At 36.3% G+C, this 18,063-nt stretch overlaps 1 protein-coding gene across 15 annotated transcripts in view; it reads right to left on the bottom strand.

The window, feature by feature from the left end:
* ESRRG (estrogen related receptor gamma) overlaps window positions 1–18,063 on the bottom strand; it is a 390,917-nt gene that overhangs the window by 46,396 nt on the left and 326,458 nt on the right. For all 15 annotated transcript variants that reach the window (XM_082303281.1, XM_082303278.1, XM_082303286.1 and 12 more), the window contains 2 exons: window positions 5,924–6,034; window positions 1,513–1,674 (listed from right to left, as the gene is read on the bottom strand). In XM_082303281.1, the coding sequence (XP_082159407.1) occupies window positions 1,513–1,674; window positions 5,924–6,034 (273 nt within the window). The remainder of the gene's footprint in view (window positions 1–1,512; window positions 1,675–5,923; window positions 6,035–18,063) is intronic.

The following is an 18,063-nucleotide window of genomic DNA, read 5'->3' as shown; positions in this document are numbered from 1 at the left end:
TAGCAACATAGCCGGCGTATCATGACCAATAAATTGGTTTCAGTGTGGGCTGGGAAAGGGACTTCCATCAATTTGATTAAAGAAATTACTGTAGCATTCAAAGCATAAAGACAAACTAGTTTAAGGAGACAGAAATAAGTTAACTGTACCAGAAAAACATTGCTTGTGATACAAGAGCTTGTTTATACACCGTTTGTGGCACAGAGAATGACTAAATTCCAACTGACTATTTTAGTGTCTGTAGGCTGTTGTCTTTCCTCTGAAGTGACCAAAAACATTTCATAAAGGTACAAATTATTCTTCACTTTGCTTTTTATACATATATTGTGTTTATATTTATCTAAGATGACCCAGAAGAACTGGTTAGCACAACAGAAAAAAAAAGAAACAAACAGCAGAAATATTTCTTTGCAATTTCTTTTGAAATTAGAAAGAAAATGCATTTAACTCTGATAAACAAACAGCTGACCGGATTATTTATTCTACTATTAAGGAGTTCCAAAATCACATCTAAAATGAGAATGACGTATTACTCTGAGGAATTAAAGGTTATCCACTCTCATGCTTAATAAGGCTCCACTATCAAAATTAGAAAACTAATGAGCTGATGAAAACACACCAGCATGCTCACTCATCTGCTGGACTAGAAAAATACCTTAAGAAACAAGAGAAAAAGCTGACCTTTTTTTGTGTGACTTTACCATTTGTGAAAGGTGATAGACTGAGAACCCTGGAGACTTCTGTAAGTTCGTCTGCTATCTCACAGAGCAAGAATAAACACCTCAGCACTGGGGAGGGGGAAAAATACACCTGAAATGTTATCTGAAGGAATTGCTAATCTTCTGAGAAACTGCTTTTGATGACCCCCATTTTTCTTGCTAATAAGAGTGCCAGTCAGCTTTTATAATATCAGTGCATTTATGTGACACAGACTGCAATCCATTCCATGCAGACCAAGGAAATACTAAGTTGTAAGAGGAGACTTTTTGGGACAATTCCGTTCTTTCTACTGAATTGCTGGTACAATTCAGTTCTCACACTAGATCGATCAATGAAGAGAACAATTCCTCTGTGCCTTGCCAAAATATAACTGAATTTTTTCGCCTCCTGTGGTCAGTAGTGCTGCATTTATGTAACAGAGGAGCCAGACTTACATTCAAATACTACTGAATCAGATGACTACAGAAGAGAGGACTTGTATGACCCTTTATACCAGGCTAATGCTCTGGATAGCAAGGGAAGTTTACCTTAATAAAAGCAATACATGAAAGAAAAAAAAATTCTCTAAGCAGCATCTAAAACTCATTAACACGGTAACACTTGCAGCAACAGCACCACTACCTCCAAGGTAAGATACATGTTCATCTAAACTATGTTCTGTGGGAATATTCTGGAGCCTTACGAAAACTTTATGCATCGTAGGGAGAGAAAAAATAGTATTTTTTACCAGCACAGAATAACCCATGCGATGATTTCTGTATGTTGTCTATTTGTAATAAATACTGTATATACCTGGAATATGCTTAGCCCATCCAATGATCACCACCAGTTCTCTGTCTGCCAGGTCACAAAGAGTGGTAAGTGCTTTGATGTCACTGTCTGGAACAGTGGGGTCAGGCATAGCATAGATCTTCTCTGGTTCAGCCACCAGCAAATGGGAGACAATCTTGTTATCTGTAAAAATGGTCCAGAACATTACAAGATCACCAGTAGCATCATTCTACATTGCAAACAGATGGCTCAGATTTCAAAGTGCACAAGAACTTGTCTTAAGACACTGAACCTAATTACACCATATTGTAACTTCATGGCCTTCTACAAGTGGTTACAGCACAAACAGATATGATCCATTAACAGTGTTTATCAAGCCAGACATGTATGTTCTTAACATAATAAATTTAATGGAACATAAAAATACATGACCCCCTTTTATTACCAGAGTACAAACTTTATAGGAAAAGATTAATGCATTATAATGTATTTGGGACTGTGCAAATAGGTAGGTTTCGCCTTTATCTAATTACTTGCAACCCACCCCACCCCTTAAAGGCAGGGGTATTTTTGAGTGAGTAAATACCACATACACTTAGTCAATCACTGAAATCTGTAACTTCTGTCAGTGACCCCAGCTACCATTCTTCATGTACAAAACCAGACTCATGATCTCCTCATTTCTAAACAGGAAAAAAACATAAAATCAAAGAGAATAAAGAGTGTAAAACTAAGCAAAGTATGAAAGTATGCAAACTCTACCTCTGAAAACTGGTTTTGTGCAAAGAATGATACTTTATCATAGTCACACACTGCTTATTTTTATCTATATAGCATTTTCATTTATGGGTTAAATATTTACTTTTTCATTCAGATGACTTGTGAAATCTATTTGGAATAATCAATTAAGTTATATGGAAAAGTGCTGAGAGGAAATAAGAATAAAAGAACTTGCAAGACTTACAATACGGTGTTGCTATTCTGTAAGTAGGATAAACATAAAATGTGCACTATATCCATGTGAAGGCACAATGGAAATATTTTATCTCTATACAGGGGCCTGATTTATTACTCAGCAATTTAAGCAGAACTGAAAAATGGGAAAAGGACTAATTCATTAAGCCTCCTAATACAGGGTACATTACTATACTTCCCAGTATATTTACATTTTACTTTCCCTGGTAGGTACATCTTTTGACCTCAAATGCACCATCAGAATTTAAAGCCCAAATGGCACCCTTTGTGATTTTACATTAATCTGTTCCCTTCAGTCAGATCAAAAGTTATGGGGCTTGATATAAATGGGATTCCACCATGAGAAGACACCAAGTATTTTCTGAGTGCAGAGAATGCTGCCAGAATTAGTATAATTTTCCCCATCTGCATGTAAGTCACAGGATGGACTACACTGTCTTCCTGCAATGGAAGCTGACTGGGATGTGTTTGCCCAGCAGTGTCAGAGAGGATCCCTACTAGTCCATGACGTATTTCCATAAAATACTCAATTCAGATTTCTGATACTTTATTGCTCTTTAGTGACAAAGACTTCTTGATTCTGATCTACTGTCTCTACAATTTTTGCCTTATTCCAAATATGTGTGTCAGAAGCTGTGATATATGTTAGTCCTTCCTATAGTAAGTGCAAGAGCCAACTGGAAACCATCATATCAAGCAGGTTTTATTACAAGGGGACATATTCATGGCTTTATATGAACCATAGGAACTACGCCAACTGATGCAATTCTTGATCTCAGTAGCCTACTGATTATCAAACTGATTAATGAGGAATTCTATTCTTATTTTAAAATGACAGATGGTAGTTTTAACTTATACTGGCAAACAGCCTTTGCACCTTTTTTTATTTTTTAAACAGTCTCTTCATAACCTGTTCAATTTCGCACAGAAAACATGTAAGTAAGAAAGGATAACATTATTTCTTCCCAAATTCCAATATTTTTAACTGGTTAGGAAAATAGGATAAATTAATTAACAGTTTGTCAACATCCAAGCATATGCAGCTGAGGACTTCTACTTTTTGGGTTTTTAATCCATGAGAAATGAATGAAGAAGCACCCTCATCCCCAAGTTCTGGGGTTTTTCCCCTGAAGCATAAGAAATGGCCAAAGAACCACTTTCATTCTTGTATGAGGTTCCTCACCAATGGCATTCTGTAGATGATTTAGGAATATTGTGTATTTTGACTAGGATTTGCAAAATCTCAAATCCTTTTTATTTTTGCCATCAATAAGATCTACAGGCAGGCCATTAAATTTCACAGTGAAGCTGGAAAATACAATAGAGATCAGAAGCAGGTGTAGGTAAGATCTTCCCAACATCTGCTCTTTCCTTATAGGGGGGAAAAGCTACATGTATTGGCACATGCATTAGCACAGAACATAGGAAAATTCTGAATGTACTCAGAAAACTCCATCACTCAGGAAATTGAATAGCCATGAGCACTGTTTCTAGGTAAATCTTATTTAATGTTTCCCTAATTAGAATCAATAGAACCCAATTTTCATTCCTGTGCCTTTGTTATGCACAAACTATCAGTCAGGGTCCAGAAAATCTCCCAGGCTACTTCCACACAAAACAGATTCAACTGTTTCAAGTCTGGACACTTACCTGTCAGGATTTTAAAACTAAGCTTTAAAGTGTTTGTTACAAAATTGTTTGTACTTGGACCAGCTAAGGAAAACGGAGGGAGGCACTCAGATAATGAGTAATGATTTATGAGGAGGTTAGTTTATCTCAGACAACTGGAGCTAACAGAAATCGGTGTAGTTATCGCCTTATAGGTAATGTAATGCACCACGTTGCAATAATCTTGGGTTTACACAGAGATTCTTGCATTTCAGTACAACTGCATTAACCTCTGTTCATATCTTAAGGGCTTGGAGCTTTTGGGTTGGATTTTTTTTTTTTGTCTGTTTGGTCTTGGCTTTTTGTGGTATGTTAGGCTTTCAACATTTCTACTCAATGACAGTATCAAGTAAATGAAAAACTGACAATCTGTGCACCCAGGAAAACTAAACCTCTAATGAAATTAAGCATTAGAGTTTATTAAATTTTATTGTATTATCAGAAAGTTTTTATTATAATGTGCAAAATCTGCTTAGTGCAGCCCTAGATTGTATTTACAGAACAGTGGGACAGCTTATAGAGGCTGAGTAGAAGATGCCAGATTGGACAATTGAAGGAATATAATCAGCATAATGTTTTTTGGAAAGGCAAAAGGAAACTATGCCATATGTTCACTTAAGCCTTAATTTTATGTAAAACTGGCTGTTTTTTCTTTGACACAGCTAAAATGCCCTTTCACTTACAGTTCAAAGACTGTTTATTTGCTCTCCAGATCCCCATATGCTCAAACGTATTGTACACAGCACTGTCCCCTACTGGGGAACACCATCGGAAACAGATTCCATTTTCCACACAGCCAGGTATTTTCAAGGGGCTAAAACTGCCATGTGTGTTGTCAGAGGCTTAGGGGCAGAGGCAAATGGAAGACAAGAAGGAATGTGCCCTCTTTATTTCACTGGCTTATTTATCCATGTTAGGAGCAAATTAACCTCCTCAGCAGGAGCAAGTGGACGTGTGTATTCCCATTCGAAATCGGAAGAGTTTACAACACTTGATACAGCCTGTGTGTCTTTGCAGGGTAATATACCAGCCTCTTGCACTACAGCTATAATGCTATTAAATTTACTTCATGGAATTAGTACAGTCACTGCTTGAGTTTATATAAGCTGCAAAGCAAAACCCCTAACTATTTTTAGTTAATCGCAAAGAGGATGGAACTTGTATTTTAGCAGTGAGATGATCATCTCTTTCTCTCTTAATTTCAGCCTGGCTAGATACAATCAAGGACATTATTAAAACATAACTAAACAAAGCAAAAAAAAATCCATGAGGGTACTAGAGCCCAAACTACCAATTTCAGCTTTGTTATTAGTGTGGCATATTGCTGTTTTAATCTAATGCTAGGTAGTGTATTAATCTATAGGTATAAATTAATGAGGCTCTTAATGTATTTTCATTGGGAGGTTGAGCAGTCAAACTCATTTAGTTAGTGAAAACTACAAAAATCACTTTCTTGTGAAATCTGAAAGTAGAAGCTTCAATGAGCTAATGATCACAGTATGAACCATTTTATGTACCACTGAAAATAAAGATAACCTGTAAATGTAAAATTTGCACTGCATAAACCATGCTTTTATACACTTCCACCTGTAAAAACACTCTCTGTTCAACTCCACTTGAGAAAGATGAGCGTATTTAAAATAAAACCTGTTAACAGCTAAATTGATATAGTCTTCATGGTATTATTTTCTGACCAAACCCCTGTTCCACTCAGAATGAGCGTGACAAACAGGGCTAGGAGTCAATAGCTTGCACTCAGAGAGAAATGCTGTGTATGTAGTGTACTCACATGGCTTTTTTGCTGGCTGAACTAGCTGAGGGTTCAGGTATGGGCTGTTCTCTGCATCTATTCTGCGCTTGTACTTCTGGCGACCTCCACGTACTCGGTCTAGGCGCACACCTACATTTGGAAACACAAGCAAACATGTAATTAAATACATTATGAGCATGCCTTTCAGGTAACCATCTCCTATTTCCTGCCTTCCAATATTTATATTAAAAGCATGTTTATTTCAAAAGATTAATTTTGGAAAGCATGGGAAGTCAGCATTACAAGTATTTGCAAGCAGTTTAGAGTTTCACACATGCAAGACTAAGTATACAGCATAATTTCCTGTTCATTTGAAACCATTCATTCATTTCTACATATTATTAAAAACAGCTAACAAGTTTAGTTTCCATTTGAAAGAGCCTAATCTTAAGTCATCTTTGCCAGAAGCAGAATTTCAAAGCTGTAATAAACACCATGGATGTAGAAGCATAACATTATGAGCAGAGAAGTACAGAGAATTAGAACTTTAGAAACAATGAGTGCTGTATACAGTTTAGATAGTCAAAACCAAATTAAGATGGACTAACATGGCTGGAGGATACAAAGTAAGTATCCCCAGTAAAATAAGACTGTACATGTGGCTTAAAGACTGAAATTGTTCATGAGGATTTGAAAGAAATTGTATGGCTGTGCATTTAGATGTCAACAGTGATGAATTAACATTTGTGTTCTACCACCATACTGTTCATTCCTTCAGTACAGCATTCTGCTGCCCGGTTTGTATGGATACCTGGGAATTTACCTTCCTGAAACGAGCTATAGCTGCTCTCATTGACAAAATGAAACAAGGAGAAAGGCTGCAAAGACAGTAGGTCTTACAAATCAAGGAAATTTTTTTTTTCTTTCTGAGTCACCCAGGCAGATTTCCAAACAACCAGGATGAATGTGACTAAAACCAAGTAGTAACATAACACGGAAGCTGAAGAACTTGGCACATATGCAGAGCAACAGGACGAGTAAAACCAAGTGCAAAATTTGTCCCTGATGACATGGATTTAACAACACAAGAATGCAAGGACACATTAAGTATCAATGGCCCCTGTGAGCGATGTAACAAAGTGCAACTCACTTTCTCACTTCTCATCGTCTATTTTAGCTCTCCTCCCTCTATGTATATTTTCTATTGCTATTATTGTGCCCCACTCTTCTACTTTCCAGCCCTCTGATGTCTCCCTTGCACAAAATACCTCCAGAGCTGGCTTCTGGACAGCAGGAGAATCCACCACCAAAGAAGTTACAGTTCATGTGCACAGCAAGAAGAACACAGCACAGAGTTTACGTGCTGTCTATGGACTTGCACTGGTAGGGCAGTCTAGTTACCAAGAAACATCTGTCAGTCCTCTTTCCTTCTCAAAAAACAAAAAGGATAGACTGGGTTTTGGTAAAGGAAAACTGTTTTGCCAACTAGCCGGAAATCCAAGGCCAACTGTTGGATGGGGTGGTTTTGTTTCTTTTTTGCTCGTATTTCCTGGGTTACCAACACAGGAATGAGATGTTTGTTTTAAGGACACAACCAACATCTGCAATTATAATTCAGTGAGTGGTACACAACAGTGCTCAACAGCTTTTGCTTACCAGGAAAGCAGGCAATGATCACCTACACTTAACAGTGAAATTTCACTTGGTTTAGTGCAGAAGACTCTGTATGTCACTCCATCAAACCCAAGAAGTACATTTCTCACTGTATGTCACCAGTTGTATTTGTGTGGATCACATGATTTAAACAGTAACACAAATGACAAATGAACCACATAGCCCAAGAGGTCAGTGCATAATTATGAACAGAATCTTATTTATAGTAGTTACCTATGTAACTTGTGACTGATTTGTGGTCCAAGCTGTTTGATAAAGTTTATGCTGATTCAATCAACAGAGCATAGTTATTTCTGTTTGGTTTTAAATTTATACTGGGAAATGCCTGAACTACAGAACCAGTTTAAAAACTGACACCTCAAATCTTTCCAAAACTAAAGATAACTCACTGTTTTTCACACTTGAATCGGAAGTTTGAGCTACACCTGAAGCAAATGACATCCAGGACAATACACCTTGCCATAAAAACAAATAGCAAAACCCCAAGGTTTGATAGTTGAATATTCAGAAATAGGCAGAGGATTAGAACAAGCCACATGCAATATTGGTGGGATTATGAAAAAGACTGCCCATCATTTGAAGAAAAATAGACAGAAAATGATTTCTGCATAATTCAGATGCCATCCTTCTTTCTGCTTGGGAACAGATTTCATAGTGATAAAGGATGGATAACATCGGACAGAAGTATGTTTAATCAAAAAGTAATGGAACTGAAGCTTAAATTAATATAAATCTACCAAGATGAACAATTTTTTTTACCTCCTTTGCATTAGATGAGATACACATTCAAGCCATTCACATACTCAATGGGAGGAAATACAGAAAAGTGTCACAATAGCAAAATTTTACTTAGATCTCTGCCTTCACCTAATATGTATCACTATATCTGTAAATAAAGCTTTCTTTTTAAAAACCCCAACTTCTAGATAACTGGGGAGCAATTGTATTGCACATTTTAAAATTACCTAAGTCTATAACAGAACTAATTCCAATTTTAATGTGAAAACAGTTTTGATAACATAACACCAATAGACTATAAAGTAGAGATTTATAACCCTTCCATTAAAACTGACAGAGTTTACCATCATTTTGGCTCCTAAGATTTCCTTGCTCCTAGTGCTATAAGAAAGTAGATACTTTGGAAGCAATTTCTGATAATCTAACATACCCTAAGTGGTATTTTATTTCCCAAGGGTCTTTATAGAAGTAAACACAGTGCAAGACACTGCTTAAGAAACTATACCCATCCGACATTCATAAAAACTTTGGAGTTTGGCATGTAGCAAACCGAAATCCAGAGGTTCAGGAGTATATGCATGCATATTCCCCTGTAACTCCTATAGCTTGTATGAGAGAATTCATTACATAAAGATCTGTTTATCTGCTCTCAAGAGAGTAGCAACTGATGCCTCCTTTGTTAGAATAACAAAGGGAAGAAATAAAAATAATTTTGTCCACAAAAATCCTCATTTGGGGCAGGAGGAGCATTACATCAGTCACAGATGTAACTGAATTCCACATAGTCTGTATTCAGACTATTAAGGAGGATATTGTGATATCTGGAGAAATTAAGCAGACCTCTGCTTCAGCTCTACTATGCATTGTGGCTTTACAAAACCTTCAGCATCTCAGTTCACTCACCCTATTAGTCCTCAACCATGAAGTGAAAAGAAAGACACCCACTCCACCCGTGAAAAATCATGTAACATTTCCCAATGAACTGCACTGTACGTATTATGATTACAGTTCTTCAGGGTCAAAACATCCATTCCTGTCACTGAACACGGCTCCACTGCAGACAAGGAAGTTAATTCTTCACATGCTGATTTTAAAAGCCTTTCACAGAGAAACAAAACCAAGAACCCTAATGGGAAAACCAGGGATGACCACAGGGTAGAAATATTAAGAATAGGCTTGCCACCAGTCAAGAGACCAGTTACTTTCAACGCTCAAGTGCAACACACTCACATCTCAGGACAAGCACAAGTCATGAACTCATTTGTACAGGAGTGATGGGGAGTCAGAGATTTAGACATGACTTACAAATCTCAGAAGATGAGGCTTGCACTATAGAACTGTAATACGTGGAGAGATGGAAACTATGTAAATCAATGCAATAGCTACTTTTTCAAAAGAAAGCAATTACACATACTGATAAAACAAAATAAATTCTCCAGCTGCTCTTGAAGGGAAAAAATGCTTTTATATAGTCACTATATAACCTTCTACAAAAAAAGTTTACCTCCTGGCTCCTTACATAATCTTTGCATGATTTCTATCAAATGCTATGCAACACACAACAAAATCACATTGGCCACTTACTCTACACTAAATGTGTCCATAAAGTCTTGCAAAGAAACAACTGAAGACCAGGGCTGATGTACCATATGAGCTCCCCACCAGGCACTTTAGTCTAAACAAACTTAACATAGGCAAACCTGAACTCATATTCTTTGTATTTTCTCATCTGTTTCTCCCCTGCTAGTAAATGTATATTATTATTCCTGTTCTGTGGTCCTTTTTTCACACTGCCTTGAAGACGTCATGCAGGACAGGTACCCACTGTGATGATGCTACATAACCAAAAAGATTGCCCATACGCCAATACATTACTGGTTTTGCAATTCAGGTCCTCAGTATGAAAATACTATTTAACCATGTCATCTCATTTTCCATACTGATGCAACCCATGGTAAAAGTACACTATTTGCTCCTTTTATCATCCACCACTATTTACCCCTTTATCATCCATCTCTAGGCTTCTTCTCCATCCCCTCCTTACCTTGGCCAGAAGCTTCCAGTGTTCATCTGTTCACTTGACCCGTAAACATTCTTGTTCTTTCCACAGAGCTCTATATCCACAAGAAATTCCCAAGCTACATTGGTAGGCATTAGCCCAAACCTTCAAATCAAGGCCTACTTAGGACTGTCTGTACGAACTTGTTCACTACCTTTACTTAGGGGAGCTTTTTATTTTGGAAATGTAATTCACTTAAATACGAATTAATATTTGAATAAATCAAAAATCCCTCTTTATCTTCCAGTACATCAGTAAAGAACAGGTTTGAAATCAGACTGGAATGTGCAATTTTGACCTCCTTCAGGAATTTCATATTCTGCTCCCTTCCTGTTCCCCCTACGTAACACACTCATGGCAAGCTGGTATGTTCGACATTAACGCCACTCTGGCAAGCTCCACCTCTAACAAAGCATTTGATATGTATGAAAAACATTCCTATCTCATTTTTTGAGATATGTAACTGGCTAACAATCTATTTTCTACAGATGTCTGCACGATTCCCAGCACTGTCAATAGTGAGACAGGTAAGAATGAATACCCACATAACTACATCTTGCCAAGCTCTAGAGGAACATCAGCAGCAGAGGCAAAACCCCACAGATTAACAGCAAAACTGGAAAGCACAAAAATAATTTTAATGGCAGGTTCCAAAGTGGTTCTCCTTTGGGACAACATCTTGATAGAGTGTTCCAGTTCACTTGCATATACTGTGATTAATTCTAAGATTGCTGAGCAAGCTTGAGTGAATATTATAAACTCAGTGTTTTGCTTTTATTTACATAAACCGGAAAAACTAGCTCATTCTTCTACCACGAACACAGACACAATGTATTGAGATTTAAGAATGCACAGTCATCCAGATACTCTTTAGACACTTCAGCAACCTCTACAGTTTGGGATTAGAGTTCAGTGCATTAATCCTACAGTCTGAAAGATTTGTGGTGGAAAAAATACTTTAAACCATGAAAGACCTCTCCCAATACAGTAGAAACATGCAGGAAAGTAACACAGCTGAAGAAATAGGACAATATGACCTATCTTTTTTTCTGGATCTGCATACTTGTTTTATGTGCTGAACTACAAGGATGACAAAGAGCTTCTGCAATCAGTCTATGAAGCATTTGGATAATACCCTACGCAGGTAAAAATTCAGCTAGAGATGTAAAATACGTGTCTACCAGGCAGGTAATATTTTGAAAACAGAGCCCTAATTCATCAAAGAAGATACAAGCTATGACTCACATTAAAGTTTTCCTGATCTATGACTGAATTAACAATTAGGAAGGGAAGACTTTAGTGTTTTGTCTTCCTATAGCCACCTGCGCAATTAAACACATTATTTAGATTAGTTTAGGAAGTCTAAAAATCATCCTCCTACTTTACATTCAGCTAGGACCAAAAAGCATTTGTTAATATGGGATAAAATTGGCTGTTCTCAAGAGGTGCCTATAAAGCAATTAATTAATGAACTGACCCATATAATTGACTGAAAAACAAACCAGTGCTTTTATTACTTTAACATCTAACTTGATCTGTGACTATAAGTTGTTTAATTTATATGTTCCTCTGCAATGATTTGCAAAAATCAGTTTATTATAAAAAAACCTTAAATATTTGGGCTAACTAAAGTACTCAGTGAATTGTTCCAGGTTGAAAAATCAAAAGAGAAAAATATTGCTTTTGCAAAACAAGTGCTTCAAACCAATACTTCAGATTTTGCTTATGTTTAATAATAAACAAAGTTTCTAGGCAACCAAATGTAAGCAGCATTTTGGAAATTCCATTTTTGTCCTGGAAGAAGGGGATGAGAAGGCTAGACTTTTGCAAAGAAACCGATAAAAACATCTCTTAGGTTAAAGCCCAGTGGTTTGTTTTTTTCAGTTTGACAAAAGAACTGATAAATGCATTACTTACACAGCTCAGTACTCAACCTCTCTTGAAAGGAACATTAACTTTGCATGAACTAATCATCTACATGCTGAAATTTTGTGCTCTGTCATTTATGCATTAAACCACAAAAGAACGTGAATAAAATCCCCTTAGTTTTCCCATGTAAATGAGACTTCGTGTAAATAAATTCTATTATTTCTTAGCCCAAGTGATTTCCATTGAAGAATGGTCCATAAACAAAGATGTTCACATGAAGAAAATGTGGCATAAAATGTTTAAGAATCCTATTGTTACTTTACATTTTTAAATGGCTCCATATGTATCCTAATCTGTGACACTCACAAATACAAATTAGGTCACACGCAACAGGTGACAAGTTTTAATTGAATGTCTTCTGTCTGCAATTCTGACAAAAGGTGAATGGAAATAAATGAGTCTGGCAAGACAGCCCTGAGCCTTACAATACCCAATACCTCATTATTTTTAAACAGCTATCTATAAACTGATGCTGACAAGCCTTGAACCTTTTATTTCTGTTCAAGAAGAGGTGAATGTGCAGAAAGAAAGAAGAAAATTTAAAAAAAAAAGAAAAACATGACAGCTACACTGTTGCATTAAACATGCAACACCCATTATCCCATGATTAGCTCTCAAATATTACAAAAGAGTATCTTTTACACTTCACATAAGACCTCAGAAAAAAAATCTGTCTTTTTTGGAAGAGATACACTCCATACACTCAGTTACTAGTGCCTAAATTTGATCTTTTCCAAGTGTTATGCTACCAGATTTTCAGTGGAACTATGCTAGACTCAAGCTGATTTTAAAAAAGACTGAAATTAGGCCAGTAAATACAGGTTATATAGCTTCCACTTCTTTTCCTTCCCTTTTTCAAAGCTAGGAAGAGCCTGTGTTGCAGCAAAATGTACATATTTGTAAAATGCAAAGCAAAAGCAATGCAGAACTAAGGCTGAATATACATAAAGCCCTGGTGTTTCTGAAATGAAGCAGTTACCATTACATAATACTTCTCTCCCCATCACCTGCATTACTAATATACTAATTACTAGGAAGCAGTGTAAAATACTGCAACAGCTTCTATGAATAACACAGAAAATACTGTTGCTAATTGCACCATTAAATTTCATGTCAATGTGCTTATATATCATAACCATACTATATGAGAGTATATGCCTTATTTTTTTAATTATGCATACAATGTCCTGGGACAAGGTATAAGAATAAATAAAGGCAATCTATCACTAACTAAACACCACAGTTCTAACCTTAATTTATTTAAATATAATTACAGAAGATGCTATCTTGTTTCAGAGTTCAAATTACAACCAATTTAACGAAGTGGAGCTTGCTGGGCTGTAAAGTCATTACTGCATCAATACACTTGTAACCATTACTTTAAAGGTGACAAGCCCAGACTGGGAAAGGCAGCTTGGCTGATGATCCAAGGAGAGGGCACAGAACATCAGGAGACAGAAAGGTCAAAAAGTAAGCTTGAGCAAGGCCATGCCAACACGTGAAGGTCAAAAGCAGGCCTGTATTCTAGATCACATCAGTAGAGCTTATAAAGAATTCACGAGCTACGCTGGTGACAACTCTAATAGAAAAGAAGTCTAACTGAAGTTCTGGACCATTTGCTGGCAACTCTCAAGAGAGAAGGGAAGATTGAAATGAAATGCGTTACAATAATCAGACTGTGAAGTACCAGCAGCATGAACAAGATCTCAATACCCTTTTCAGATACAATAATGTGCAGTTTTACAATATTTCAGTTAGTGACTTGGAGGATGTGGGATTCTGGAATTAATCTGAGATCCAGAAGTCACAGGAAAGTTCTTAATAGTGTGAGTTGAAACAGTTATACAAAATAGTATCAGTTCTACTGGGACCAAGAAACATCCCACTTAGAATGTGGATTTCTACCTACAGAAAGTGACTTCATTCTGCTGGAACAGAACCAGAGTAAACTAAAGGATGGCTCATCATACTAGAGCTTTAAAACAGATGTAAAATTTACTGAAATACCAAGTTTTTTACCCTAACAAATATGATCCCCTAACTTTGGGGTTTTTTTTTGGTTAGACTTTTTTTTTTCCCTTTGGGACAAAATCTTTCTCATTTTCTCAAGGAGCAGCCATTCTGTGATGAACTATACAAAAGTAAGACAAGCAAAATTTCCTTTCCAAATTGCACTCAACTGGCAAATTGAGTGAGACTTACCTTTATAGCTAAGGGAACTCTATAATGCTGGAGTATAAATTGGCCTCAGTGCAAATATATGTTTTCCTCTCAGAAATTTGGATTTCTCCACAGCTTATTCATGAAAACATCATTTTTACATTGTCTTTTCTCTTAGTACACCCATAACAACCCTATCTCTGCAATCTTTCTCATATTTATGTATTAAGTAATTATGAGCTAAACTTGTGGTGAAACACTACGCAATTCTTCCCTGCTTTTCCTTTATTCTTTCAAAGACTAACAGAATGATTTGTGGAACTGCATCCATTTCAGACTTGATCCTTTCAAGCTTCCTCAAAAGGTACAGCAGAATTCTGAACTTCTTCCCTCTGTCTTCTGCATGCTATTTTATGGCTCTACAGAATCTAGAGCAGGGGGCACAACGGGAGAACAGCCCAAGCAGCTTATATCATGTCTCAGCTTCTGTTTGCAGCTAACACATTTTTAGGTGCACTGATTATATCTTACTATGACTTATAAGTATATGTTTTTAAGTATACTCTATCAATTTGACTTATACAGAAGACTGCAATAGAAACACTAGGAAAGTTTCCTAAATGGAGATTTAAAATATCTGAAGTAATTTAATGAGTACGGACACCAGTCTGATGCTAAAAAAAACGGGTACTTTTAAACCTATGCACTGACTTGATATGAAAATACGATCTTGACTTAGAAAATGTGGTAGATATTCTTACTTTTTGGCTTTCTGGCAGCCAAAATATGAGCATTTTGCCCTCTGTACTGTTATTCCGTTTGCAAATGTTTTTCAAAACTAGCTAGGAGTTACACAGCAGGCTTTCATTTGGAGTAATCTTGCAGTACAACAAGATAATTCTAACCTAAAGATAAAGGAAGATTTTATATTACTAGTTTCAGATGTCTTTGGCAAATGACAGGGTTTTTCTGTACTTTGCACTTCCTGTCCATGTACTGCAACTTTCTGTTTCTTACAATTCTGTCTGCTACAAGAGTAAAGTTCACCAGTGGCTTATATGGGTACATAGCACAGATGGGCACACTTTATGGCCGTCGGGAATCTGAAATTCCTGGTTTCTACTCCCTTTCTGATTTGTCTGAGCACTTGCCTATTTTAAAAAGTACTGTCTTTGTCAGCTGTTTTGTCTGAGAAAAAACAGTGATCTGGGTTAGTATGTTCAGACTGGAAGGTACTGACACAGCACCTTCTTGTTCAGTGCTCCTTCTGCCTGAAAATCTCAGAGTTAATGTGGAAGAAAAGATTTAAGTTTTTTTGTTTCATTATATGCAGTGCATTAAAGTGATGACTGCTCAGCAACAAAACAAATTTCCAAATTTAGTGGCTAGAGGGGCATCAAATCAAGACATAGCAGAGTAAAATAAAGAACATTATGTAGAATGTCAATGTAGTGGAATTGTTTCCTATTACAATTGTCCATTGCTCTGGAAGATGGAAACAAAAAAAAGGAGATATGTCCTCTGCATACATTATGGTTTCTGGAGGTGGCAGGTAAAAACATTCTAAATGGCCTTGCCAGGAAGGGATTTTACAAATGGCATTTAATGGAAGACCATGATCCCATCCATGGAACTTTTCTCAAGAAATAAGTATTTGTATTTTATACAAAGTGCCAGAGTGTACAAACATTTGCCCCAACATTTTCCAGAGTACTGACAATATTGCAGGTGTCAGTGGAAGATTAGGTTGAAGGAATGCTGTCAGACCTCAAAGCCTTTGCATTTTTAAAAAGGTATTCTGTATTACCAAAAATTTATTTAAAAAAAAAAAAAGTTTAAATGCCTTTTCTTTTGTTTGTATATAACATTTCCCCTGTTCTTCCATGAATATTACTATCAAAGAATTGTGAATACATAAGAATCAGAAAGTGAAACTGAGCAGAAAACCACCAAAATTAATTGATCAAGTTCTGATTGCTAAGGTTAAGTGAGGAGCAAAATAGGGAATAAATTTTTAAAATTATTTAATTTTACAAGAGAAGGCTGCAGTCCTTCAACTGAGTTATATGGGTAGATGTATATAAAACTATCAGATGTGGTGGAACACTGCAAGATTAAAATAAAATGCAAGATTAAAATGCATACTATTTTGCTAATCATCTAACATGCACTTCCTTTCCCTTAGCACAAAAAGGACAGAGATATTACTGTAGATACATACATATAAAAATATTAAGATAATATCTGGTGATATCAGCTAAAGTGTGAAAAGAACACAAGATTAATTTTTTACAATTCCTATAACACATGTGTATATTTGTGTTTCAACTTCATAAAGGAATGGAAAAGAAAATAAAACACAAGGACTTAACAGGTACAGACCAAGTTCTGTGGCCCTAAAAGAAAAAAAGATCTAATTCATAATTTTCAATTTTAAGTATTCTCCCAAACATGCTTAGTACTTCATTCATGCCCTGAGTGTGAGTGATTGTATACCTCAGCTCACATACCCTGCCAGCCTCACAACCTGACATTCTGCCTGACACACTGGAGTGACAGGTTACCCTGCCTGTGGCCTCTGAGTCTCATCTCGAGGTACTCCTTGAGCAATTAATGGAAGGTTTATTAGTGATACCACTTCATTGATACTACTGCTAGAAGCTTTCCATACAGAAGCATATTGGTTAACCAGCATATTGACTGTTCTTTTGTGGTTACCAACAGGAACGGATCAGAGCCTATGCAGAAGATCCCAGCTGAAAAACATAACTGCAAATATGCTCAGCATTTCCCAGACTTTTCCACTGCCTATAATGTTACAAACAATTCACGTTATGAGGTAAATTGATTTCACTTCAATAAAGCACGGTAAGTTTTTAAATAATTAGACATATAGTCAGATTATAAAGTGTCCCTGCTCTAAAACAGGAACAGTGACAATTTTCTTCTAATCTCACAGGTAACACTGGGCCTTTGGGAAATGGGTTAATAAATTCTAGTTTTCTAAACCAGACAGACTGATTTACTGTAAACTTCCCCCATTACACTTATAGTAGATGTCTATCAAATTGCTTATGAGAACAAATTTATGGAAAATATCCAAGAGTAATGCTTTGTTCTTATTAAAATACATGAATATGTATGTAATTTTAGCCAGCCTAAATGAACAAAACAAAGAGAAAAAAGGTCAACAATTTTTGTCACAAGAATTATTCTTTTACACAAGAAACAACTCCTCCCTGTTTAAAATGCCTTTATGTAAAAGATGCTTGTCTGAGGACAATATTTTTCTTTAGGTTGTAGTGGCAACTGCTACGAAGAAAACCCATACAGTGTAAAAGTATGTTAATACAAGTAACTGGGCAACATAATTACATGAGCATTATTTGAAAGAGGAAATAAAGCATAAAATTTCCTGATAAATTATTTTTATATAGAATTTTAACAAATGCAGAATTTAAAAAGTCAATAATTCCCGACAAGCACAGTCTATTTAAATTGATACATGTCTACCATCCTTCTGAATGCAGATCTCGATGGGAATATTCACCATGTGCAATGCTAAACACACGCATATTTTGTTTTTCTAGGGGCCATGAAAAGAATATTTACCAAACAG

The sequence above is a fragment of the Coloeus monedula genome, assembly GCF_965178545.1.
Source record: "Coloeus monedula genome assembly, chromosome: 2".
NCBI classification, from domain to species: Eukaryota; Metazoa; Chordata; class Aves; order Passeriformes; family Corvidae; genus Coloeus; species Coloeus monedula.
This window is presented reverse-complemented; position numbering and strand designations above follow the sequence as displayed.